This window comes from Sinohyriopsis cumingii, chromosome 9 (assembly GCF_028554795.1).
Source record: "Sinohyriopsis cumingii isolate HCF-2022 chromosome 9, ASM2855479v2, whole genome shotgun sequence".
NCBI classification, from domain to species: domain Eukaryota; kingdom Metazoa; phylum Mollusca; class Bivalvia; order Unionida; family Unionidae; genus Sinohyriopsis; species Sinohyriopsis cumingii.
In genome coordinates, this window is record NC_142969.1 from 53673899 (window position 1) to 53694106 (window position 20208).

The 20208-nt window shown below is 34.3% G+C and overlaps 1 protein-coding gene across 3 annotated transcripts in view; it reads right to left on the reverse strand.

Moving 5' to 3' along the window:
• The window catches only part of LOC149791830 (uncharacterized), a 65010-nt gene that overhangs the window by 33341 nt on the left and 11461 nt on the right, over positions 1 to 20208 (reverse strand). Inside the window, exons 1-4 of one of the 3 annotated variants that reach the window (XM_089970341.1) lie at positions 17636 to 17688; positions 16458 to 16517; positions 8383 to 8554; positions 1187 to 1306 (exon numbers count right to left, since the gene is read on the reverse strand). In XM_089970341.1, coding sequence (XP_089826467.1) covers positions 1187 to 1306; positions 8383 to 8554; positions 16458 to 16484 — 319 coding nt within the window. In that variant the 5' untranslated portion in view covers positions 16485 to 16517; positions 17636 to 17688. Of the gene's footprint in view, positions 1 to 1186; positions 1307 to 8382; positions 8555 to 16457; positions 16518 to 17635; positions 17689 to 20208 lie in introns of those variants that run through there. The other 2 variants (XM_089970339.1, XM_089970340.1) reach the window with 2 other exon arrangements.

Consider the following 20208-nt stretch of genomic DNA (forward strand, 5'->3'; position numbering starts at 1 on the left):
CCAGAGGCTGTCAGTGTTAACTGGCCCTCCTCAAAACCCATGGGGTGGCAGGCCTTGAGGCTGTCACTGTTAACTGGACTTGATCAAAATCCATGAGGGTGGGGGTGGCAGGCCTTGAGGCTAAGTCAACCCATGTATTTGTAGATGGTTTTGGATTGCCTGAACCTGCAGCAATGTAAAATATATCCATTTTTTCCCCAAAAGTTCAACACTTTTCACAAGAAGTCATATTTAAATATATCAAGAAAAATCATGTACAATATATCACATAATGCCTGACTGTAGTCCATTCGTTTCAAAATACAAGACCAAAATTACTGAAACAACTGGTAGAGTTGGCACTCTTTGAACTGACATATAGCTCAGTGATCAGTTTAAAATTTGGACTAATGTGCAAGTTTGACTGTAGTGTAAATGCCTTTTCTGGTTCTGACATGTTTTCTTTGAAGGCATGAGACAATGTCCATAAAAGATAATTTAATTTTTGAGTCAATATGAAACCAAGAACAAGCCTAAAACTACGCAATTTGCATGGAACACATATCTCCCTGCCCTCCCCAATCGTAATAAACACAACAAAATTATGATGGAACACAAATCACACAGTGCACAAGAAACTGACCTGAATGTAAATCAAAGGTCCATGTAGGCCCGATGTCACTAATTTGTTATACTCTGCTCAGCTGTTCTAGAAAAGAAGGTGAACAGAGGATACTAAGAAAGTCCAACCATTGCTTCGAAAGCAACCAGGACACAAATTTGATGGTAAAAAGTATCCCAAGAAACATTCCTATCAAAATCAATTTGATATTGCTTGGCCATACTGGAGAAGACAAAGAAAAGATTTACCATATGACTCTGATGGAACCTATGTCATTGCTAGGGAAATTGCCTGGACAATTTGTTTTAAAAACACACTCTAAGAAACATTCCTACCAAGTTTTATCCAAAACTGAAAATAGAAATGTGGACAGATGGACAATTAACACAGTGACACAACATCAGCTCAGATATCCTTCAGCCAGATTATCTAATCCAGATGCACAGACAAACCAACATAGGTAACACTATAGGTCCTAAACACATTTAAGGTACTAAAATCAGTTAAAAGTGTGGATTTTTTTTACAACAAATGAACAGTTGTAAAAAGCACGAGAAAAGCAAGATATGTGTCTTATTAAATTACCAGTATCTCCATTGGTCATTTTGTGAGCATCTGTCTGTGTTGGATTTTCAATGTTGACAAGGGTGGTCATTTCCTTCTCTAACTGGAGTTCCACCTGCTGTGACAAATTTCCTTCCTCTTCTGAAAAAGTATAAAAATGAAAATATACAGATCATAATGCCATTATTGTCTTTTCCTGCTCTCCAGCTAACAGCAATTTTATTCATGTCACATTAGACATTAGTGCTGACATAGTTCTTTGGTCATGTAGATATGATTAATTTGTGATTAACCTGGTATCACTGCCTGATATACTCAAACAGACATCTGCTATCACTATGCGACTTTCTCGGATACGCATTTGGTATCACTGCCTGATATATTCGGACACACATCTGGCATCAATGCCTGATTTACTCAGACACACATCTGGCATCACTGCCTGATTTACTCAGACACACATCAGGCATCACTGCCTGATTTACTCAGACACACATCTGGCATAACTGCCATATTTACTCAGACACACACCTGGTATCACTGCCTGATTTACTCAGACACATCTGGCATCACTGCCTGATTTACTCAGACACACATCTGGCATCACTGCCTGATTTTACTAATATACACATCTATGTGGCATTTAAAACAATTACTGCGAGACTGAGAAAAAAAAGACCATGCCACAAAAAATTTCAGGGTAATTGATGATTATATTACAGAGAACTGATGACTGAAATACATAAGATGATGATGATGATGAACATACTTTCCCAAAAAGGCTAGCACTGGGGCATTGCCTTTCTTTGTCACAACTGTGCCTTGCAATGGTGGCACTTTATCAGGCTGGTCAAACAATTCCATTATAAGAAAATTAGTGTTTGATCCGAACAACATGATTCATAACATCATCTTTTCTGCTGCTGCAAAATTCTAAATCTGATTTGCTATCAGTTATCCATAATAATGGACTGAAGCAACATCATACCTCAAGATAAACTAAACCACAAGAAAACCCAAACCTTCTGAATCCAAGTTATTATCAAAGATTAAAACAAAAAATCCTTGCAAAAAATATTGTATTTGTATTGGCAATTACATCATTCAACCCTGGGAGACAAAATTTCATGTAGTTGAAAAATTATTTTTGTGTTTCCTCCTCCAATTCTTCAATCTAGATCTTTTCTTCTCCTTCCTAGTACAACAGTTTTGTTACAAAAAAATAATTAGGCAGTCTATCAGTGGTAAAAGAATGGTTTTTGTACAGTCTATCAGTGGTATAAGAATGGTTTTTGTACAGTCTATCAGTGGTAAAATAATGGTTTTTGTACAGATTATCAGTGGTAAAAGAATGGTTTTTGTACAGTCTATCAGTGGTAAAAGAATGGTTTTTGTACAGATTATCAGTGGTAAAAGAATGGTTTTTGTACAGTCTATCAGTGGTAAAATAATTGTTTTTGTACAGTCTATCAGTAGTAAAATAATGGTTTTTGTATAGTCTATTAGTGGTAAAATAATGGTTTTTGTAGTCTCACTAGTAAAATAATGTTTTTTGTACAGTTTATCTGTGGTAAAATAATGGTTTTTGTACAAATTGTCAGTGATAAAAGAATGGTTTTTGTACAGTCTATCAGTAGTAAAAGAATGGCTTTTGTATAGTCCATCAGTGGTAAAATAATGGTTTTTGTACAGTCTATCAGTGGTAAAATAATGGTTTTTGTACAGTCTATCAGTGGTAAAATAATAGTTTTCGTACAGCTTTGGCTTGTATTCTATATACTTTTATTTATACAAAACATAATGGCATAGTTTTCATTTCCTAGTTAGTTCCCCTTTGTATCATCTATTAAATCCAAAAGATCTACTGTTTAATAGATCATTTTATGCAACATCTGCATAAGAAATCTAACTTGTGGCACTGTTTGCTATGCAGTAAATAAATTCTGTCATTCAGTGAGATTGTATGTTTCTGCCAAACTTATCCTCGTAATATTGGTACCAAAACTGGTACCCTGGTAATATTGGTACCAAACTTGGTACCCTGGTAATATTGGTACCAAAATTGGTACCCTGGTAACATTGGTACCAAACTTGGTACCCTGGTAATATTGGTACCAAACTTGGTACCCTGGTAATATTGGTACCAAACTTAGTACCCAGGTAACCAATGCTGATAACCACCCCTGACAAGAAATAAATCATTAAATTTTCACATGGTTTGCTGTTATACATGACGTCTAGTTTTGCTATTTTATGTAAAAGGCTGAATAACCAATATACTTTATTTTGATATATAAAATTTACATACTGATTGTATACTTTGTGATTTGATAGAGACTAAGAATGTATTACATCAGTTCTGTGACTTTTATATGTAGTTAGATATTCAATTTGTGTTTCTTTGTTTCCTTCTTCCATTCCTTATTTCATCTAAAGTTTGTTTTTGTTTCATTCGGTTCATCTAGATCAATAAAATAGCAATCATTATGAAAAAAACTCATTTGCCATTCTGTTACCATGGTTATAATAAATATACCAGAGTTTTTGACAAAGTAATTGTTAATTGTCAGTCTTGTATTTCTTGTAAGTTTTATCTTAACCAGACAATATTTATCAGTTCTGTATGCTTGCTTTCTAGTGAAACTCCCAGCATTCAGTACAATGAAGAACTTCTGAGGAAACTGGTCTTCATCAACCAGCGTCACCGAGGGCAATTTGGATTTAATGTTTATATTTTTTGAGAGGAAAAGTGTTAAACAATCATAAACATTTGTTTCAACTCATCTATATTTTATGTTTTAGCATGCAGCTGTCATAGCATAAATATCATGGTTCTTTCTCATGATTTGCATATGTTATATATCTGATGGGTAACAGATTTGTCTAAGTAGATAAACTTGTTGCCCAACTAAATTTAAACTAAACTAATTTTAGTCACACTTGGCGTAAAGTCTAAAAACTGATCCACTGAATAGATGCAATAATGACACAGCCAATCATTAAAGTACTGTTAATATAGATGGCCCGAAGAGTTCAAGTAATATATATCAAAAATGATCGAAGGGATATATATACATATATCGGTACATATTTTTGTCTCAGAAAATACTTCAGCAATTTCCTTTGATAAGCATATATATAAATATGCCAATGGGTACCCCTCGTAATATTAACCCGGGTAATAAAATGAACAACCAGGTACATATTTAAAAAAAGTATACCACGTTCAGATCATGACACAGAATAACAATTACAGTTCGAGGCTCATGTCATGTGCGCATTTATTCCTCATTACAGGGGTTGTATGGTTGCTTACAATTTACAAGTCATACATGTACTACAAAATAATACAAGGGAGTACACTTCTCTCTTTTCTTGTGTGACCTACTTTAAGAATCAACACTGATATTTAAAGCTAGACTGTCCTAGCTTCGTGCCTGTTGATGGTTCATGCGCTATTATTCTCGCTACTGAAATGCACTTGTTTTTTTTCAGATCCTGATGACATTAACTAAGTCAATACTTTTTGTCGACAGCAACAGTAAGTACTGATTAAGAAATATTCAATGAAATTTAAATATGTACTACAATTCAAATAAAAGATAGCACACTATAAATGTATGGTTTAACTAAAGTCATTTTTGCCTAAAGTTTATGGAGCGTGTATTAGCTGTTTAAGTCCAGGTCGCTGTTGACGTATTTGTTTACTGGACTCTTTTTTTAAATATTAATGGGATACCTTAGACAGATATTTTTGTCATGGCAAAGGCAACACAAAAACTTGGTTACCGTAACATGCACTTCTTATACCATGTTAGGAAACAATGAATGAAATGGACAACTATACAGAATGAAATTTTTCACTCAAATATTTAAATATAAGGGAAATCTTTATTATTTAATAACACTGAGAAAAAAAAATCTACTAAAAATTGACTACATGTGTAAATGTGTTAATTATTGCATTAATTCTTCATGAAACAGTTCCAAGAAAACAGATGGGATTCTTGAATGTGAAACCACTTGTCATTTATTCATTCTATTTTGACACTACACATGTAGCAGACCAGTCTAAATTGAAAATAAATGGGGCCAGATATCATAAAACAAATCGGGCTGTATCAATGTGACTATTGGATGCTGTATGACTGAAAAATGTTAGAGCAGAGGGATTTTGTTAAACTTTAATCACGTTTCACTGGACCATCGTCAAGGGATGAACCATGGCAGGTCGAGGATACTACAACAGTCATCATTTATGGACTTTACAACTGTTCGTGAAAGTTACTGTAGACATGTAGACCAGTTAAAGTGAGTTTTATGCATTGATAATTTATCCATTTCTTTTCTGTCTATACTCTTGTATTAACTACTAAATCACATGGATTTAGATGATTTGTGAAAAAATTTTAAACTGCAGATCGAGGTAAGTAGCAAAAATATATGTACATTAAATAAAATAAATATGTACTTTTTCATAAAGTTTTCTGTAATTATCACATGTAATATATAGACTGCTCTTTTTATACTCAGAATACTCTTTTTTTCCACTACTATTAGTAATAAACTATGCTTATACCTCTCTTGGGGCTTGGCATGTGTGAACAAAACAACAATGAAGTTCATGTTCACATTTAATACAATTTCCCTTTGATCAGGTACCCAGGTAACCGATCATTAGAACTGACAGGAATCCGGTAGAAATTTCTCAAAATTTTGACATCTCTACATATATATCTTAAGTGATTCCGTATTAAGAGCAATAAAGAAGCTGTTAAAACTACACTAAGAGAGGTAAATGCGTAGACTAATCATTTCCTAATAATTTGAATATCAGTTATGTCCCTTTATATATTTTAAAGGTCACCAGCAATACTCTACAATTTTTTGTTTTACATCAGATTTGCATTACGTGATTAAAAGTAGTCATACTCACACAAAAAGAATAAAAAAATTATCAAGCATAAAGAAGAAATAATAACTTAATTACTCGAAATAGAAGTATACAATGCTCTTACTTCCCCATAGCTATGATTTCCCAACTATATAGAGGACGCCAACTGGAAATGACGTCCATTTATCCACACAAGATGAAGTACCAGCTTCTTGTTGTCGAAAAATAAAACACTATAAACTATGGAAAGGGAACATTTAAATGAAAATATTGAAAACTAATTTTCTGTTTGGCCTTATATTGATATGTGTGCATGATGCAGTAGATTGTGTCACTTTAAAAACTGTTCCATCATTTCAATTTATTTTCAGGATTCCTGTCAATACAGGTAAAAAGGAATCAATTCTGGCTTCCCTATGTCGGCCGACTTTGTAAGAAAAGAAAGAAATCGGCACACGTAAAAGAATCAAAAGGAATCAAAGTTGGCTTAATTATGTTGGCCAACTTCATAAAAAAAATAATAGGCACACTTAAAAGAATCCAAAGTCAGTTTCTGGCATTGGTTTGCTTTGCAATAAAATAACCTTTGTATCTGATATCCTATAGATAAGTTTAAGCAATGAGTTTATTGCTCACTGCCAGTTTTGTTTATTCATCACCTGGGCTTCTATTTGTTTGCCATATGTAATCATAGTTGATACAAACATTCATGGATCCGATGTTTGCAGAGTAGATAGCATACACAGCAATAACTTGCTTTAATAATACTTTTGTAACCCATGCTAGCAAATAGATTATCATTTGCACTCACAGTGAATGTATTTTCAAATAACGATTTTTACTTGTGATTTACCATCGTATAGTTAACCTTGGTACAATACAATCTTGATCATTTTGCACCTTATAATGTATCATGCGTGAATGGCATGTGCCTTCAAGCAATCCTGTGATATTCCCATCTCAGTTGTGATTTTGTTATCTGACATAAGTGATACATGTTACAGTAAGGATGCATATGCCAGCTGGCATCTGCTACATGTACAGAGTTCGTGGATATTTTTTTTTCTTTAATAAATTTTGCATGATGAAAACAGAAGGAATAAATGATAACAATGCAAAGTTAGTTTCAATCATTTTATTTTCAAATAATTTTTTTGTTTATCTGTTTTACTGTACCCTGCAAGGGGGGGGGGGGTCACAAATTCAACACAAAATTATAAATTATTTTGTTTCTTAAACTTTGGACCTTGATGAAAAAAAATGTCACCACAAATTCTTGGACAGAATTTTTTATTATTATACTATCGTGTCCCAATATATATGGTAAATAAGGAATATATATATATATATATATATATATATATATATATATATATATATATATATATATATATATATATATATATATATATATCTGTGTGTGTGTGTGTGTGACTTATACACCAATAAATGATAAACATCCCAGACTAATACCTCATATTTTTTTTAAAAAATCCTTTTGAGTTCATATTGGTTATAATAATTCTAAATAAAGAGTTTGATCAAAGTTGACACTCTGCAAGTTGAAAAAGTATTATGATTATTTTAAACATTAATATTTTACATCTGCAGTAACATTACTGTACTGTAATCTTTATTTGATATATTTTACTTATGCCCTTTCTATCACTCTTCTCATATGCACCATATAGCTTTCTACGGGATTTAGGAGGATTTAGGACTTTCCCATCCCTCACCCTATTTGATCCCACAGCTTCAATCCACTTTTTTTGTGGTAAACAGGATAAAGAAAGGACCCATCATCACTCTTATGGTTACATCCAATTGTAACACAGTGCACCACATCTGCTATACAAAAGCACGATCATAAGATATATCAGATAAACAAGTACATGGGGAAATTAAACAATTGAATGGCTAGGTTGAATAAAAGGGATAAATGTAAGTCAAATCCGAAAAACTACCGATTTTTCATGGAGATTGCCGGAAAAAAAATCATTAAAAAAAGCGTATTTTTAAGTCTAATTAAATGTTTTTATGGTGTGTATACATAACAAATGCATTTTGTATGACTATAATAATATCACACATTTGTACAATATAGGTGGCCAGTGACCTTGAACTGAATTCATAAAAGGTCCAGAAGAACTAAATGCAGAAACAAACAATTTCTAGTAACAGAGAGTTGATAGCATGCCCTAGGCTTTGAAAAGCAAACACCCAGAGCCAAAGCATTGAAAACCCAGAGCCAAAGCATTGAAAAAAAAGTGGTATTTATGACACTTAAGTCATAATTGTGTATAACATATTCTGTATTCCATACCTGTTGTGAGATCTGATGAACTATGAGCTGGAGGACTTGGACGGATTGAAGAACTATTCACTACTGTCATGGTTTCTTCCACAGGGGATGGCTCATCCACCAGTTCATAGAAAGCACCAATTTTCCCCATAAAGTTCCCAACTGTAGGTGTCTGTGGCATGGCCTCCACAATCTGTAAAAACAGAAATATTATTTTTCCAAGTGCTGATGAATGGAATCAATAGAAGAGGGATTTTTATTTGCATACTCAAAACGAAGGACAATATATATTCTTAGCTGAGAAAATGTTCTCAATAAAGTATCTGGAAAGAATGTTCACACAAACTGACACAAGCGCCAGCTAATCATGGCTACACTTCTTGAAAATGCCATCACCTGTCAACTATCCACTGCTGCAACAGCATACATACAGAAAACCAAAAGCCAAAACCATTGCATTATCAGATGTGAACCTATTATAAAGCTAAAAATATTGCATTATCCAATCTGAACCTATTAGAAAGCTAAAAATATTCATTATCAGATAGCAAAACAAGATAGCTCACCTTTATAAAACTTTTAGCGGTCTCCAGGTAATCTGTTTAGAGTAACCAATCACAAATTTTTTATATATAGTTATGGGTTTAACAATAATTTAGGCACAAGATAGGCTATACATGGCAAACCAGTATATTTGGTGGAAGAAGAACCTCGGGGGAAAAAAAAAAAGGGAATAACCATGGACCAATGGGAAGCTACTGACAAGCTTTCTCATATACCTGTGTTGGCTGAGCCCAAGACTTGAACCTACGTGGACAGAGTTATGATGTGAGTGATCTATAAGGACTAGCATCTTAGAGAACTCAGTCCCATAATGTTTAATAATTAAAATGGAAAACTAAGCCCTAATTTTACAAATCTATTCCTACTTTTAACTGCATTGGTCAGAAATGGCCTTCGATGCAGGTTATGGTGTATCTAGTAAGGAAACTCTATGCAATCATAACAAAACACAAACACTTAACCCATGATAGTAAAGAACATCATGCTGGTTATGATGACTGTCTTTGATTGTATGGGTGTAATACAAACAGATCAATAATCAAATTTCCAGAAATGAACTTTAAACACAGACAGATTCAACAAAAGTCAATGAAGCATAACATATGCATCACTAAAACCTCTCTTTTCAATAAGGTGGAGTACCTTATAAAGAAGCATCCCTACACAAAAAACATGATTCTATGCATATATGCCAAAATCCTGTGGTCATGAACTAAATGCAACAAGAGACCCAAGCAGGTCTAATACTGCTCACATGGATTATATAACTCAATAGATGACCAGTTCACTAAGCGGTCCTATGTACACTGTTCATTTATTTTACTTTGCTCAGATAATTTGTGAACACTCTTACAAAAAGGGTGGGGGGAGGTGTGAATCCCATTATTTTTGATACAAGGAAATAAAAATTAAACCCATTATGCATATTTGTTGCACATGAACAAATTCACAATAAAAACTGGTAAATGAAACCTTGATATATTGCTTGTTTTATCTCTGAAAATATTGGTTAGTTCACAGAAATCTGGAAGTATCATGAAGTTCACAGCTTTTAATAAGACATCATATGTTTTATTAAACATTTTGGGGGACAGGGGAATTATTGTGGATACAGTGTAGATCACATGAAAAATATCACTCAAGGTCATGCCTATCACCTAGCAACACTCTAAGAAATAAAGACCAAATATTTTAAGTATTGTCATGCGAAACTCATTTTCCAATTTCATCTTTTAATTTGGTTTCAGTGTAACCACCATAAATGTGATATGCCCTCTTCTATCAGGACCAACAGGACATCATAAGCCTTCTGGTGAAAATCCTGTGTCTATATATATTCAGATGGAGACGTTAAACCATGATTTTCAAGACTGACATCAGATCAACATGATTTTCTTTAATGAGAAACTAGACATCATAAGCATTTTAGTGACACCACCAATTTGTTTGTTGTATGGTTTTCATAATAACAAATGCATATGGTCATCTAGTTCAATGTTTCTAGCATAAACAGTGCTCGAGAAATAAACACAAAATTTAAAGAAAATTGGTGCAGACTGAAATATGGGACACAGTGGTCTACATTTATGATGACGGTGTAGGACTCTTCAAAATGCATCCTCTCACTAAGTTTCATCATTCCAGGCAAAACAGTATGCATTCAGGGTACAAAAAAGCTTAGCTAAACAAGAAGCCTCAACAAAAGTGTACAAATAATGTACATGAACAATGTTGACAACTTTGTCCTCCACCCAGGGAAGGGACAGGTACTACTAATCCAAGCTATTGCTTATAGAATCTAGGGAGAATGGTTAAGATTCATTAAGACCATGCATGTGTATATTCCATTTCATGTGCAGACACTGACACAGGCTGAGCTAAACAATTCTCAGGTTAAAATGAATCACAAGAGTGGTAAAATTCTTAAGCATTTGCATTGGTTTTTATTACAAGTTTCTAATTTCAAAATATAAAAAATGAAGAAAAAATACAAAGCTCTTAATAATAAAATATTTGCTACTAAAACCATGTACAAAATATGTTAATGAACTCATCAATACATATGTTAAATCTAGATTTCTAGTCAAAATGAGCATTCTTTCAACTTCTGACACCAAATAAATGTTGACTACGAAACAATCATTCATTTATAATACCCGGTTATGGTGTATCTACTTCTGCAATTTCCTACTTATGGACATAAACTCTTTCAAAAGTTGTTTTCCTATGTACAGTGAAAAAAAACAAAAACAGGGTATAATTGATTGGAAGAGAATAAGTTTAAAAAATAAATAATACAAGATAAAATTAACTGAAATTAAATGAAACTGAATAAAACTTGAAATGAGATCATGGAACATGAATGCATAATCCCAATGACTGAAAACTGCTAACATATTGCTTATAAGTTGCGTCCAACTGCAAACTGCACAGACTCAGATCTGCCATCACATAATGTGATCATAGCAGATCAGGGTCAATGCAGTTTGTTGAGAGTAATCAGTAGAACAAACAATATATACCCTGATCTGCTGGCTCATTATATGATGGGAGACCAGAGTCTATGTTGTTTGCAGCTGGGATCTACTTCTAACTGAGGATATGCAGTAATGGCTACATGACTGATTGATTGACAATGAAGATGTTATATGCCATATTAAACTAACAGTTGTCAGGAAATCTTCATTTTCTATATTATAGGCAATTGCTGATATAGGTAACTTATATAATGCGCATAGGATCCTGTTGAATGCATAAAACTAAATTTAACACATGATTTCATCAGTATGTTGTGTCAACCACATCTTCGTTTCACATTTTTGATGTGTGATATAATAAGCATGATGTCAGACTAGGTGTCATATTTTAATGTGCAATATAATTAAATGTGATCTCAGACTAAAGATCCTATTTTACATAGGTAAGTGTGTTCCATCAGCAGCATCTCACTGACTTTGGTTGTTTTCAATCTATCCATTACCCTGCAGCCAGAACAGTTAAGTGTGTACCTGCAGCAGCATCCCACTGAATTTGGTTGTTTTCAACCTTGTTGTTGTTGTTGTTTTGGTGAGTTTTTTTCAGCACAAGATAGGCTATACATGGCAGCCAGTATTAATGGTGGAGGAAGTACCCGGGAAAACCCTGGAAAGGACCACCAACCCATGAGAAGCTACTGGCAAGCTTTCTCACATACCAACATAGGCCAAACCCGAGATTCGAACCCATGCAGAGGTGAGTTGGAAGTGATCCAGAACCTTGGGCACTTTAGACCACTAGGCCACTCGGGGGCCCCCCTCAAGTACCTTGTATCCAGAAGAGTTAAGTGTGTACCTGCAGCAGCACCCCACCGAATTTTCGTAATTTTCAGTCTCTCCAGTACCTTGTATCCATAGCAATTAAGTGCATGTGAGAATATGTGTAGTTTCTTCAAACTAAACTTATAAATTCACTGATCAGTTTTGTACAAACAAGATAGATGGAAAAAAATGTCAGTTTTTGTAATTACATTAACTACAAAAATCACTGCATTCAACAGACTCCTATTTGGATTTTGAAAATAATTACTTTCCATGGTGACATCTGCAAATATGAGTAGCAATTATTTTGATAGCAATTATTTTTAAAGCACGCATGACAACAATGCATTTATTTTAAATTTGTAGGAGCGTGAATTTGCTCCAAACTACTTTAAGACTAAATTAAAAGCAGTTGCTTAATTATCAACTAGAATGCAAGCAGTTCCTTGATCATCGAATAGACTGAAACCAGTTCCTTGATTATCAACTAGACTGAAAGCAGTTCCTTGATTATCAACCAGATTGAAAGCAGTTCCTTGATTATCAACTAGACTGCAAGCAGTTCCTTGATCATCGAATAGACTGAAACTAGTTCCTTGATTAACAACTAGACTGAAAGCAGTTCCTTGATTATCAACCAGACTGAAAGCAGTTCCTTGATTATCAACTAGATTTAATGCTTATCAGGGTTCATACAGAAAACTGACTGATCAATTCAAATGTTTTTCCCAAATTTTCTAACACCACAAACATAGATTTCCAAGACCTATTTTTGCTAACATTTTATTTACAAGTTATGTTACATGAGAAAACAACAAATGCAAAATACTATAATATTGTTTGAAGATGAAATTCAAACTATAATTAATCAAAAGAAAGAAACCAGGAAAACTCGACAACATCCAAATTTAACAACCTTGGAAAGTCTTATGTGATTATGGAAAGAAATCAAAGACTTTTAAAGACCTCAGGGTAATCTGCTCAATTTTCCCAACTTTCAAAGCCTTGAAAATGCTACCATATTTTTCCCAAACTGTCAAAGACCTTCAAAGACCGTAAGAACCCTGATTATCAACCAGACTGAAAGCAGTTCCTTGATTATCAACTAGACTGAAAGCAGTATAGTATCTTGATCATTGAATAGACTGAAAACAGTTTTCTGATCATCGAATAGACTGAAAGCAGTTTCTTGATCATCAAATAGACTGAAAGCAGTTCCCTGATCATCGAATAGACTGAAAGCAGTTCCTGGATCATCAAATAGACTGAAAGTAGTTCCTAGATAATCAACTAGACTGAGAGCAGTACCCTGATCATCAACTAGACTGAAAGCAGTTCCCTGATCATAGAATAGACTGAAAGCAGTTCCTTGATCATTGAATTGACTGAAAGCAGTGTCTTGATCATTAAATATACTGAAAGCAGTACCTTGATCATCAACTAGACTGAAAGCAGTTCCCTGATCATAGAATAGACTGAAAGCAGTTCCTTGATCATTGAATTGACTGAAAGCAGTGTCTTGATCATTAAATATACTGAAAGCAGTACCTTGATCATCAACTAGACTGAAAGCAGTTCCCTGATCATAGAATAGACTGAAAGCAGTTCCTTGATCATTGAATTGACTGAAAGCAGTGTCCTGATCATTAAATATACTGAAAGCAGTACCCTGATCATCAACTAGACTGAAAGCAGTTCCCTCATCATAGAATAGAATGAAAGCAGTTCCTTGATCATCGAATAGACTAAAAGCAGAACCTTGATCATCAAATATACTGAAAGCAGTACGTTGATCATCAAATATACTGAAAGCAGTACCTTGATCATCAACTAGACTGAAAGCAGTTCCCTCATCATAGAATAGACTGAAAGCAGTTCCTTGATCATCGAATAGACTGAAAGCAGTGTCTTGATCATCAAATATACTGAAAAGCAGTACCTTGATCATCAACTAGACTGAAAGCAGTTCCCTGATCATAGAATAGACTGAAAGCAGTTCCTTGATCATCGAATAGACTGAAAGCAGTGTCTTGATCATCAAATATACTGAAAAGCAGTACCTTGATCATCAACTAGACTGAAAGCAGTTCCCTGATCATAGAATAGACTGAAAGCAATTGCTTGATCATCAAATATACTGAAAGCAGTACCTTGATCATGAACTAGACTAAAAGCAGTTCCCTGATCATAGAATAGACTGAAAGCAGTTCCTTGATCATTGAATTGACTGAAAGCAGTGTCTTGATCATTAAATATACTGAAAGCAGTACCTTGATCATCAACTAGAATGAAAGCAGTTCCCTGATCATAGAATAGACTGAAAGCAGTTCCTTGATCATCGAATAGACTGAAAACAGTACTTTGATCATCAAATATACTGAAAGCAGTACCTTGATCATCAACTAGACTGAAAGCAGTTCCTTGATCATTGAATTGACTGAAAGCAGTGTCTTGATCATTAAATATACTGAAAGCAGTACCTTGATCATCAACTAGACTGAAAGCAGTTCCCTGATCATAGAATAGACTGAAAGCAGTTCCTTGATCATTGAATTGACTGAAAGCAGTGTCTTGATCATTAAATATACTGAAAGCAGTACCTTGATCATCAACTAGACTGAAAGCAGTTCCCTGATCATAGAATAGACTGAAAGCAGTTCCTTGATCATTGAATTGACTGAAAGCAGTGTCCTGATCATTAAATATACTGAAAGCAGTACCCTGATCATCAACTAGACTGAAAGCAGTTCCCTCATCATAGAATAGAATGAAAGCAGTTCCTTGATCATCGAATAGACTAAAAGCAGAACCTTGATCATCAAATATACTGAAAGCAGTACGTTGATCATCAAATATACTGAAAGCAGTACCTTGATCATCAACTAGACTGAAAGCAGTTCCCTCATCATAGAATAGACTGAAAGCAGTTCCTTGATCATCGAATAGACTGAAAGCAGTGTCTTGATCATCAAATATACTGAAAAGCAGTACCTTGATCATCAACTAGACTGAAAGCAGTTCCCTGATCATAGAATAGACTGAAAGCAGTTCCTTGATCATCGAATAGACTGAAAGCAGTGTCTTGATCATCAAATATACTGAAAAGCAGTACCTTGATCATCAACTAGACTGAAAGCAGTTCCCTGATCATAGAATAGACTGAAAGCAATTGCTTGATCATCAAATATACTGAAAGCAGTACCTTGATCATCAACTAGACTAAAAGCAGTTCCCTGATCATAGAATAGACTGAAAGCAGTTCCTTGATCATTGAATTGACTGAAAGCAGTGTCTTGATCATTAAATATACTGAAAGCAGTACCTTGATCATCAACTAGAATGAAAGCAGTTCCCTGATCATAGAATAGACTGAAAGCAGTTCCTTGATCATCGAATAGACTGAAAACAGTACTTTGATCATCAAATATACTGAAAGCAGTACCTTGATCATCAACTAGACTGAAAGCAGTTCCCTGATCATAGAATAGACTGAAAGCAGTTCCTTGATCATCAAATAGACTGAAAGCAGTTCCTTGATCATCGGATAGACTGAAAGCAGTTCCCTGATCATAGAATAGACTGAAAGCAGTTCCTTGATCATTGAATAGACTGAAAGCAGTGTCTTGATCATCAAATATACTGAAAGCAGTACCTTGATCATCAACTAGACTGAAAGCAGTTCCCTGATCATAGAATAGACTGAAAGCAGTTCCCTGATCATCGGATAGACTGAAAGCAGTTCCTTGATCATCAACTAAACTGAATGCAGTTCTTGATTATCAACTAGATATATATACACATGTTGTATAAGGTTCTGACATGTACTTGTTATTTTACATTTGACTTGTTTTATCAAATGGAATTAAAATCCTTTTTTTAAAGAATGACTACTGTAACTATTACAAATACTGGTAATATTTTTCTTGGATAAAGGTGCTGATATTTTGCCTACAATGGCACTTAGGGTTGGTAGAGGGGGTGAGGGTGAAGTGGGCAAAGTTCTTGAACTGATGGTTGCAGCTCCCTACTACACAAACATATCAAAGTATTAATGGGAGGAAAAAGTGAAAATTACAGATGAATGAAGTATTAGAATGTCCTCAAAGAAAGGATAGTTTTGGACAAAAAGTATAACTGTCTTGCATTAAAAGTAATCAGAAATATTCTCATGTCATCAATTAAAATAAAGCACAGTGTGTCAGTGGAATATCACATTGTAGTCACTAGGAAAATTACCCCATTGTTTCCCGAAGATTTGTTCATTTCAGCCCATTTTGCAGAGAAAATTTTGACAGTCTGCAATGGAAAAAAAACTGACCAAGTTTCATGAATTTTTTATTAAGTATCACTAAATGCCGATTAACAAAATCAAATTCAAACACAATCCCATGTTAAATTTTTAATATATTACCTTAACGATATATTCATCCACTCGTTATTCTAACAGATCAGAAAAACGAATTTTGCAAGTATGAATTGAAGGTTACAATTTTTATTAAAGAAAAAAGTCAACAAATAACTGAAATAGAATTGTTTTTTGAAATAAAAAAACAAACAACTCACAGTAGTAATGTGTCATGCCAAAGAAAAGACTCATAACTACAGTATATTTAAAAATCACAGATTAAGCTTAGACAAGAAATTAAACAAGAGTCCTTTTATGTGGGGCTGATGATCTACTGTCTGAAGAGAATTTCTAGGAATTCAAGATAAGATCATTCCTTCTTTGTAAATGGCGAGTGTAGAAACTATATGCAATATTCTTGAGCAACAAAATTTTCAAGTTAGCCACTGTGGCAGCCATATTGAATATAAGATCAACACCATTTCTACTTGAGACTAACTAGACATCATAACAAGTCTTCCAGGGAAAACCCACTGTTGATGTGACTTTCCATGTAGGAGGTTTCATTATAAAATTTTCAACGTGGCTGGCATGGCTGCCGTTATGGATATCAGATTCGAATAGTTTTTATCTAAGACCAACTCAACACATTAGGAAGACATCTGGTGAATAGCCGATGTCAGTATGTTTTGATCATGAATAACAATAACCAGATTGTCAATATGGGCACTGGACATCAGACTGACACTATGGGCACTGGACATCAGATTGTCAATATGGGCACTGGACATCAGATTGACACTATAGGCACTGGACATCAGATTGTCAATATGGGCACTGGACATCAGATTGACACTATTTCCGTTTATGACCCAGGTTTTATGACCATTCATTCAGGTGAGTATTGATAATAAGACCTTTAAGATGTCTGCTCTGGTGACCATGTTGGGTGTCTGAGGAGCACCATCTGAATTATGTACAACTAGACCATGGGATGAACGTGCGTGTAAAATTTCATGGCAACCCTAAATAGTATGTTCAGAAAAGTGATAAAAAAACTTGTGCTAACCGACAGGCTGACATCAGATAATCAAAGGGCAGTCATCCCATGAGCTTTTCTGGTCTATGACCATATGAAGAGTAGAGCTAAGAAGAAAAATAAAAACTGCAATGACAACATAGACGTAAAAAAACAAATGGTCATGCTTTTAATGTGATGACTCATATTTAGAACAAGTCTACTGAATTTAACATCTAGAAAAATGTGAATGCAGCTTTTCATGACACAAATATTCTCGTTGACTTGAACCTGCTTTCATAAAATGGATGCATAGATATGCATACTGTAATTACAGTAAATCTTGGAACACTAAGTCTTGGGGGACATTATCAGTCTTGGGACACCCTAAATTATTTTGAAAAGTAATTTTTGTATGACCTCTCCATGCTGGGACAGAAAATTATATCAATTTTTCCGTGTAATATAAGTCTTGGGACACCTTTGACATTGCTTCCTACTGATCCATCTATTTAAAAATATTGATTGTAACAACACCAAAAAAAAAATTCATGGTTGTGAAGGGAACATCATCCGGAATAACATCATGGAAATGTTATAAGTTAATATTTGTTTCAATTTATTTAATTTTCCTGTTTTCTCATTTCTAACTAAATAATTCAGATTTGTGTATAATATGAATGGATGATGAAAAGATCATTCATGGGTCACTCTAACGGTAATATCTCCCTTTTGACTCAAATTGTTGTTGTTGTTCTAGGGTTTTTCAGCACAAGATAGGCTATACATGGTGGCCAGTATAACTGGTGGAGGAAGAACCCTGGAAAACCCACCGACCCACGAGAAGCTACTGGCAGGCTTTCCCACGTACCCACGCTAGCCGAGCCTTGGACTCGAACCCATGCAGACAGGTGAGATGGCAGTGATCTGGAATGGTGAGTGCTTTAGACCACTCGGGGCCCTTTGACTCAAGTTATATATTGCTTGTTTAAGCAATACTGCATTAGAACTTGTATCAATGCACCAGGAATTATGCATTTATTTTGCCTTGAAAGCATAAACACTAGACTTATTTAAATGTGATCCCATTCTGACAACACAAACAACAACACTGTTTGCTTCAACACTCACATTTAGTGAGCATATTTGCATAATGATGCCAAAACATGTACACTGAAAGTTTTAACTTGCATTGAATGAAGTTTATCTCTTGGATTTGAATTAAAAGCAACATTGCTCTAAACTTAAATAATAAAATAAAATAAAGAAATTTCAGAAATAGTCCTGTGAAAATAACTAATACTGTAAAACTCAACAGCAGTTTGCTTTGATGTAAACAAACTACGGCAATTGTGCTAATATGTTGTTGTTGTCGTTGCTATAGGGAATTAATGCCATTTTTCAGCACAAGATAGGCTATACATGGCGGCCAATATAAACGGTGGAGGAAGAACATGGTAAAACCCCAGAAAGAACCACCAATCACAAGAAGCTACTGGCGAGGTTTCTCACATATCCACATTGGCTGTGCTAAAATTATGGAGTACACAGCAATTACACACCAAAGTACTGACATAGACGGCAGACAAAATTCCCTCTTAACCCAAGCCAGTTTTAGGGTTTAAATGATTAACTTGCCTGGACTGCTGTTGGAAACCAAAAGACAAATCCACCAATCATAAACAAAGGAGTTGCCAAAACAACCAGCTTTCCAGATTCCAGTGTGTGGAAAATTACATTCTGTTCAGCCAAAACACAAAACAAAAATAGATCAATGATGATCTTAGTCGATCTATATTCAGAATTCTAGCCTTTATTATGATCTTTCTTTCAAGAACAAGTAAGTTATTTGAATATATGCTGTTTATGTGCCTTATATTAGTAAACGTGTTTACCTTGTCAAAAGATTACCTCAGTTTGTAGGATCGCTTATATCAGTGGAAAATAGTAAAACTTAAGAGCATGTTGATCAAAGTAAATGAAATTGATACTGGTATGTATGTCAAGCCGAAATGTAATCTGTAAGAATGTGATTTGGTAAAAACAACGAATAAAACAAATCTGCATCTAATATTTTGGAGAATAAACAAGGATATAAGTGATGCTAAGCATGATTTGCACTGTGTCAGTACTGTACATTTTAGTACAGCATGGTCTCCAGGGTAAATTTTAACCGATCTGTTAAGTATGAAGTCTTTATTTACCTCCATTTAATTTCATGTTGGAGAAATCAGAAAATATCCACATGCAAAATAATTAAAAAAAAAACAATCATAATCGTTTGTAGCAGTTTAATGACAGAGTTATTGCACGAGCTTGTCAATGCCATGTGACATGCGTCGACCATACCTATTTTGTCTCTATTTTTTTATTTTGTGTCTCTTAGACTTTTTGGACACCAAAAATGCAATATAATAATTTTCTTGTGTCCTTTGATTTCCAGCCATTATGGTAATTTTTACTTTTTAAAAAACTGACAGGTATTTCATTCATAATGGTATTTACCAGTATGTAATTTTGTTAAACTATCAATTTCTGACTTGTGCCAATGAAATTATGATTTTTGAGGTAATTTCTGACTCAACTTGTGCCAATGAAATGCTAATTTTTGTGGTAATTTCTGA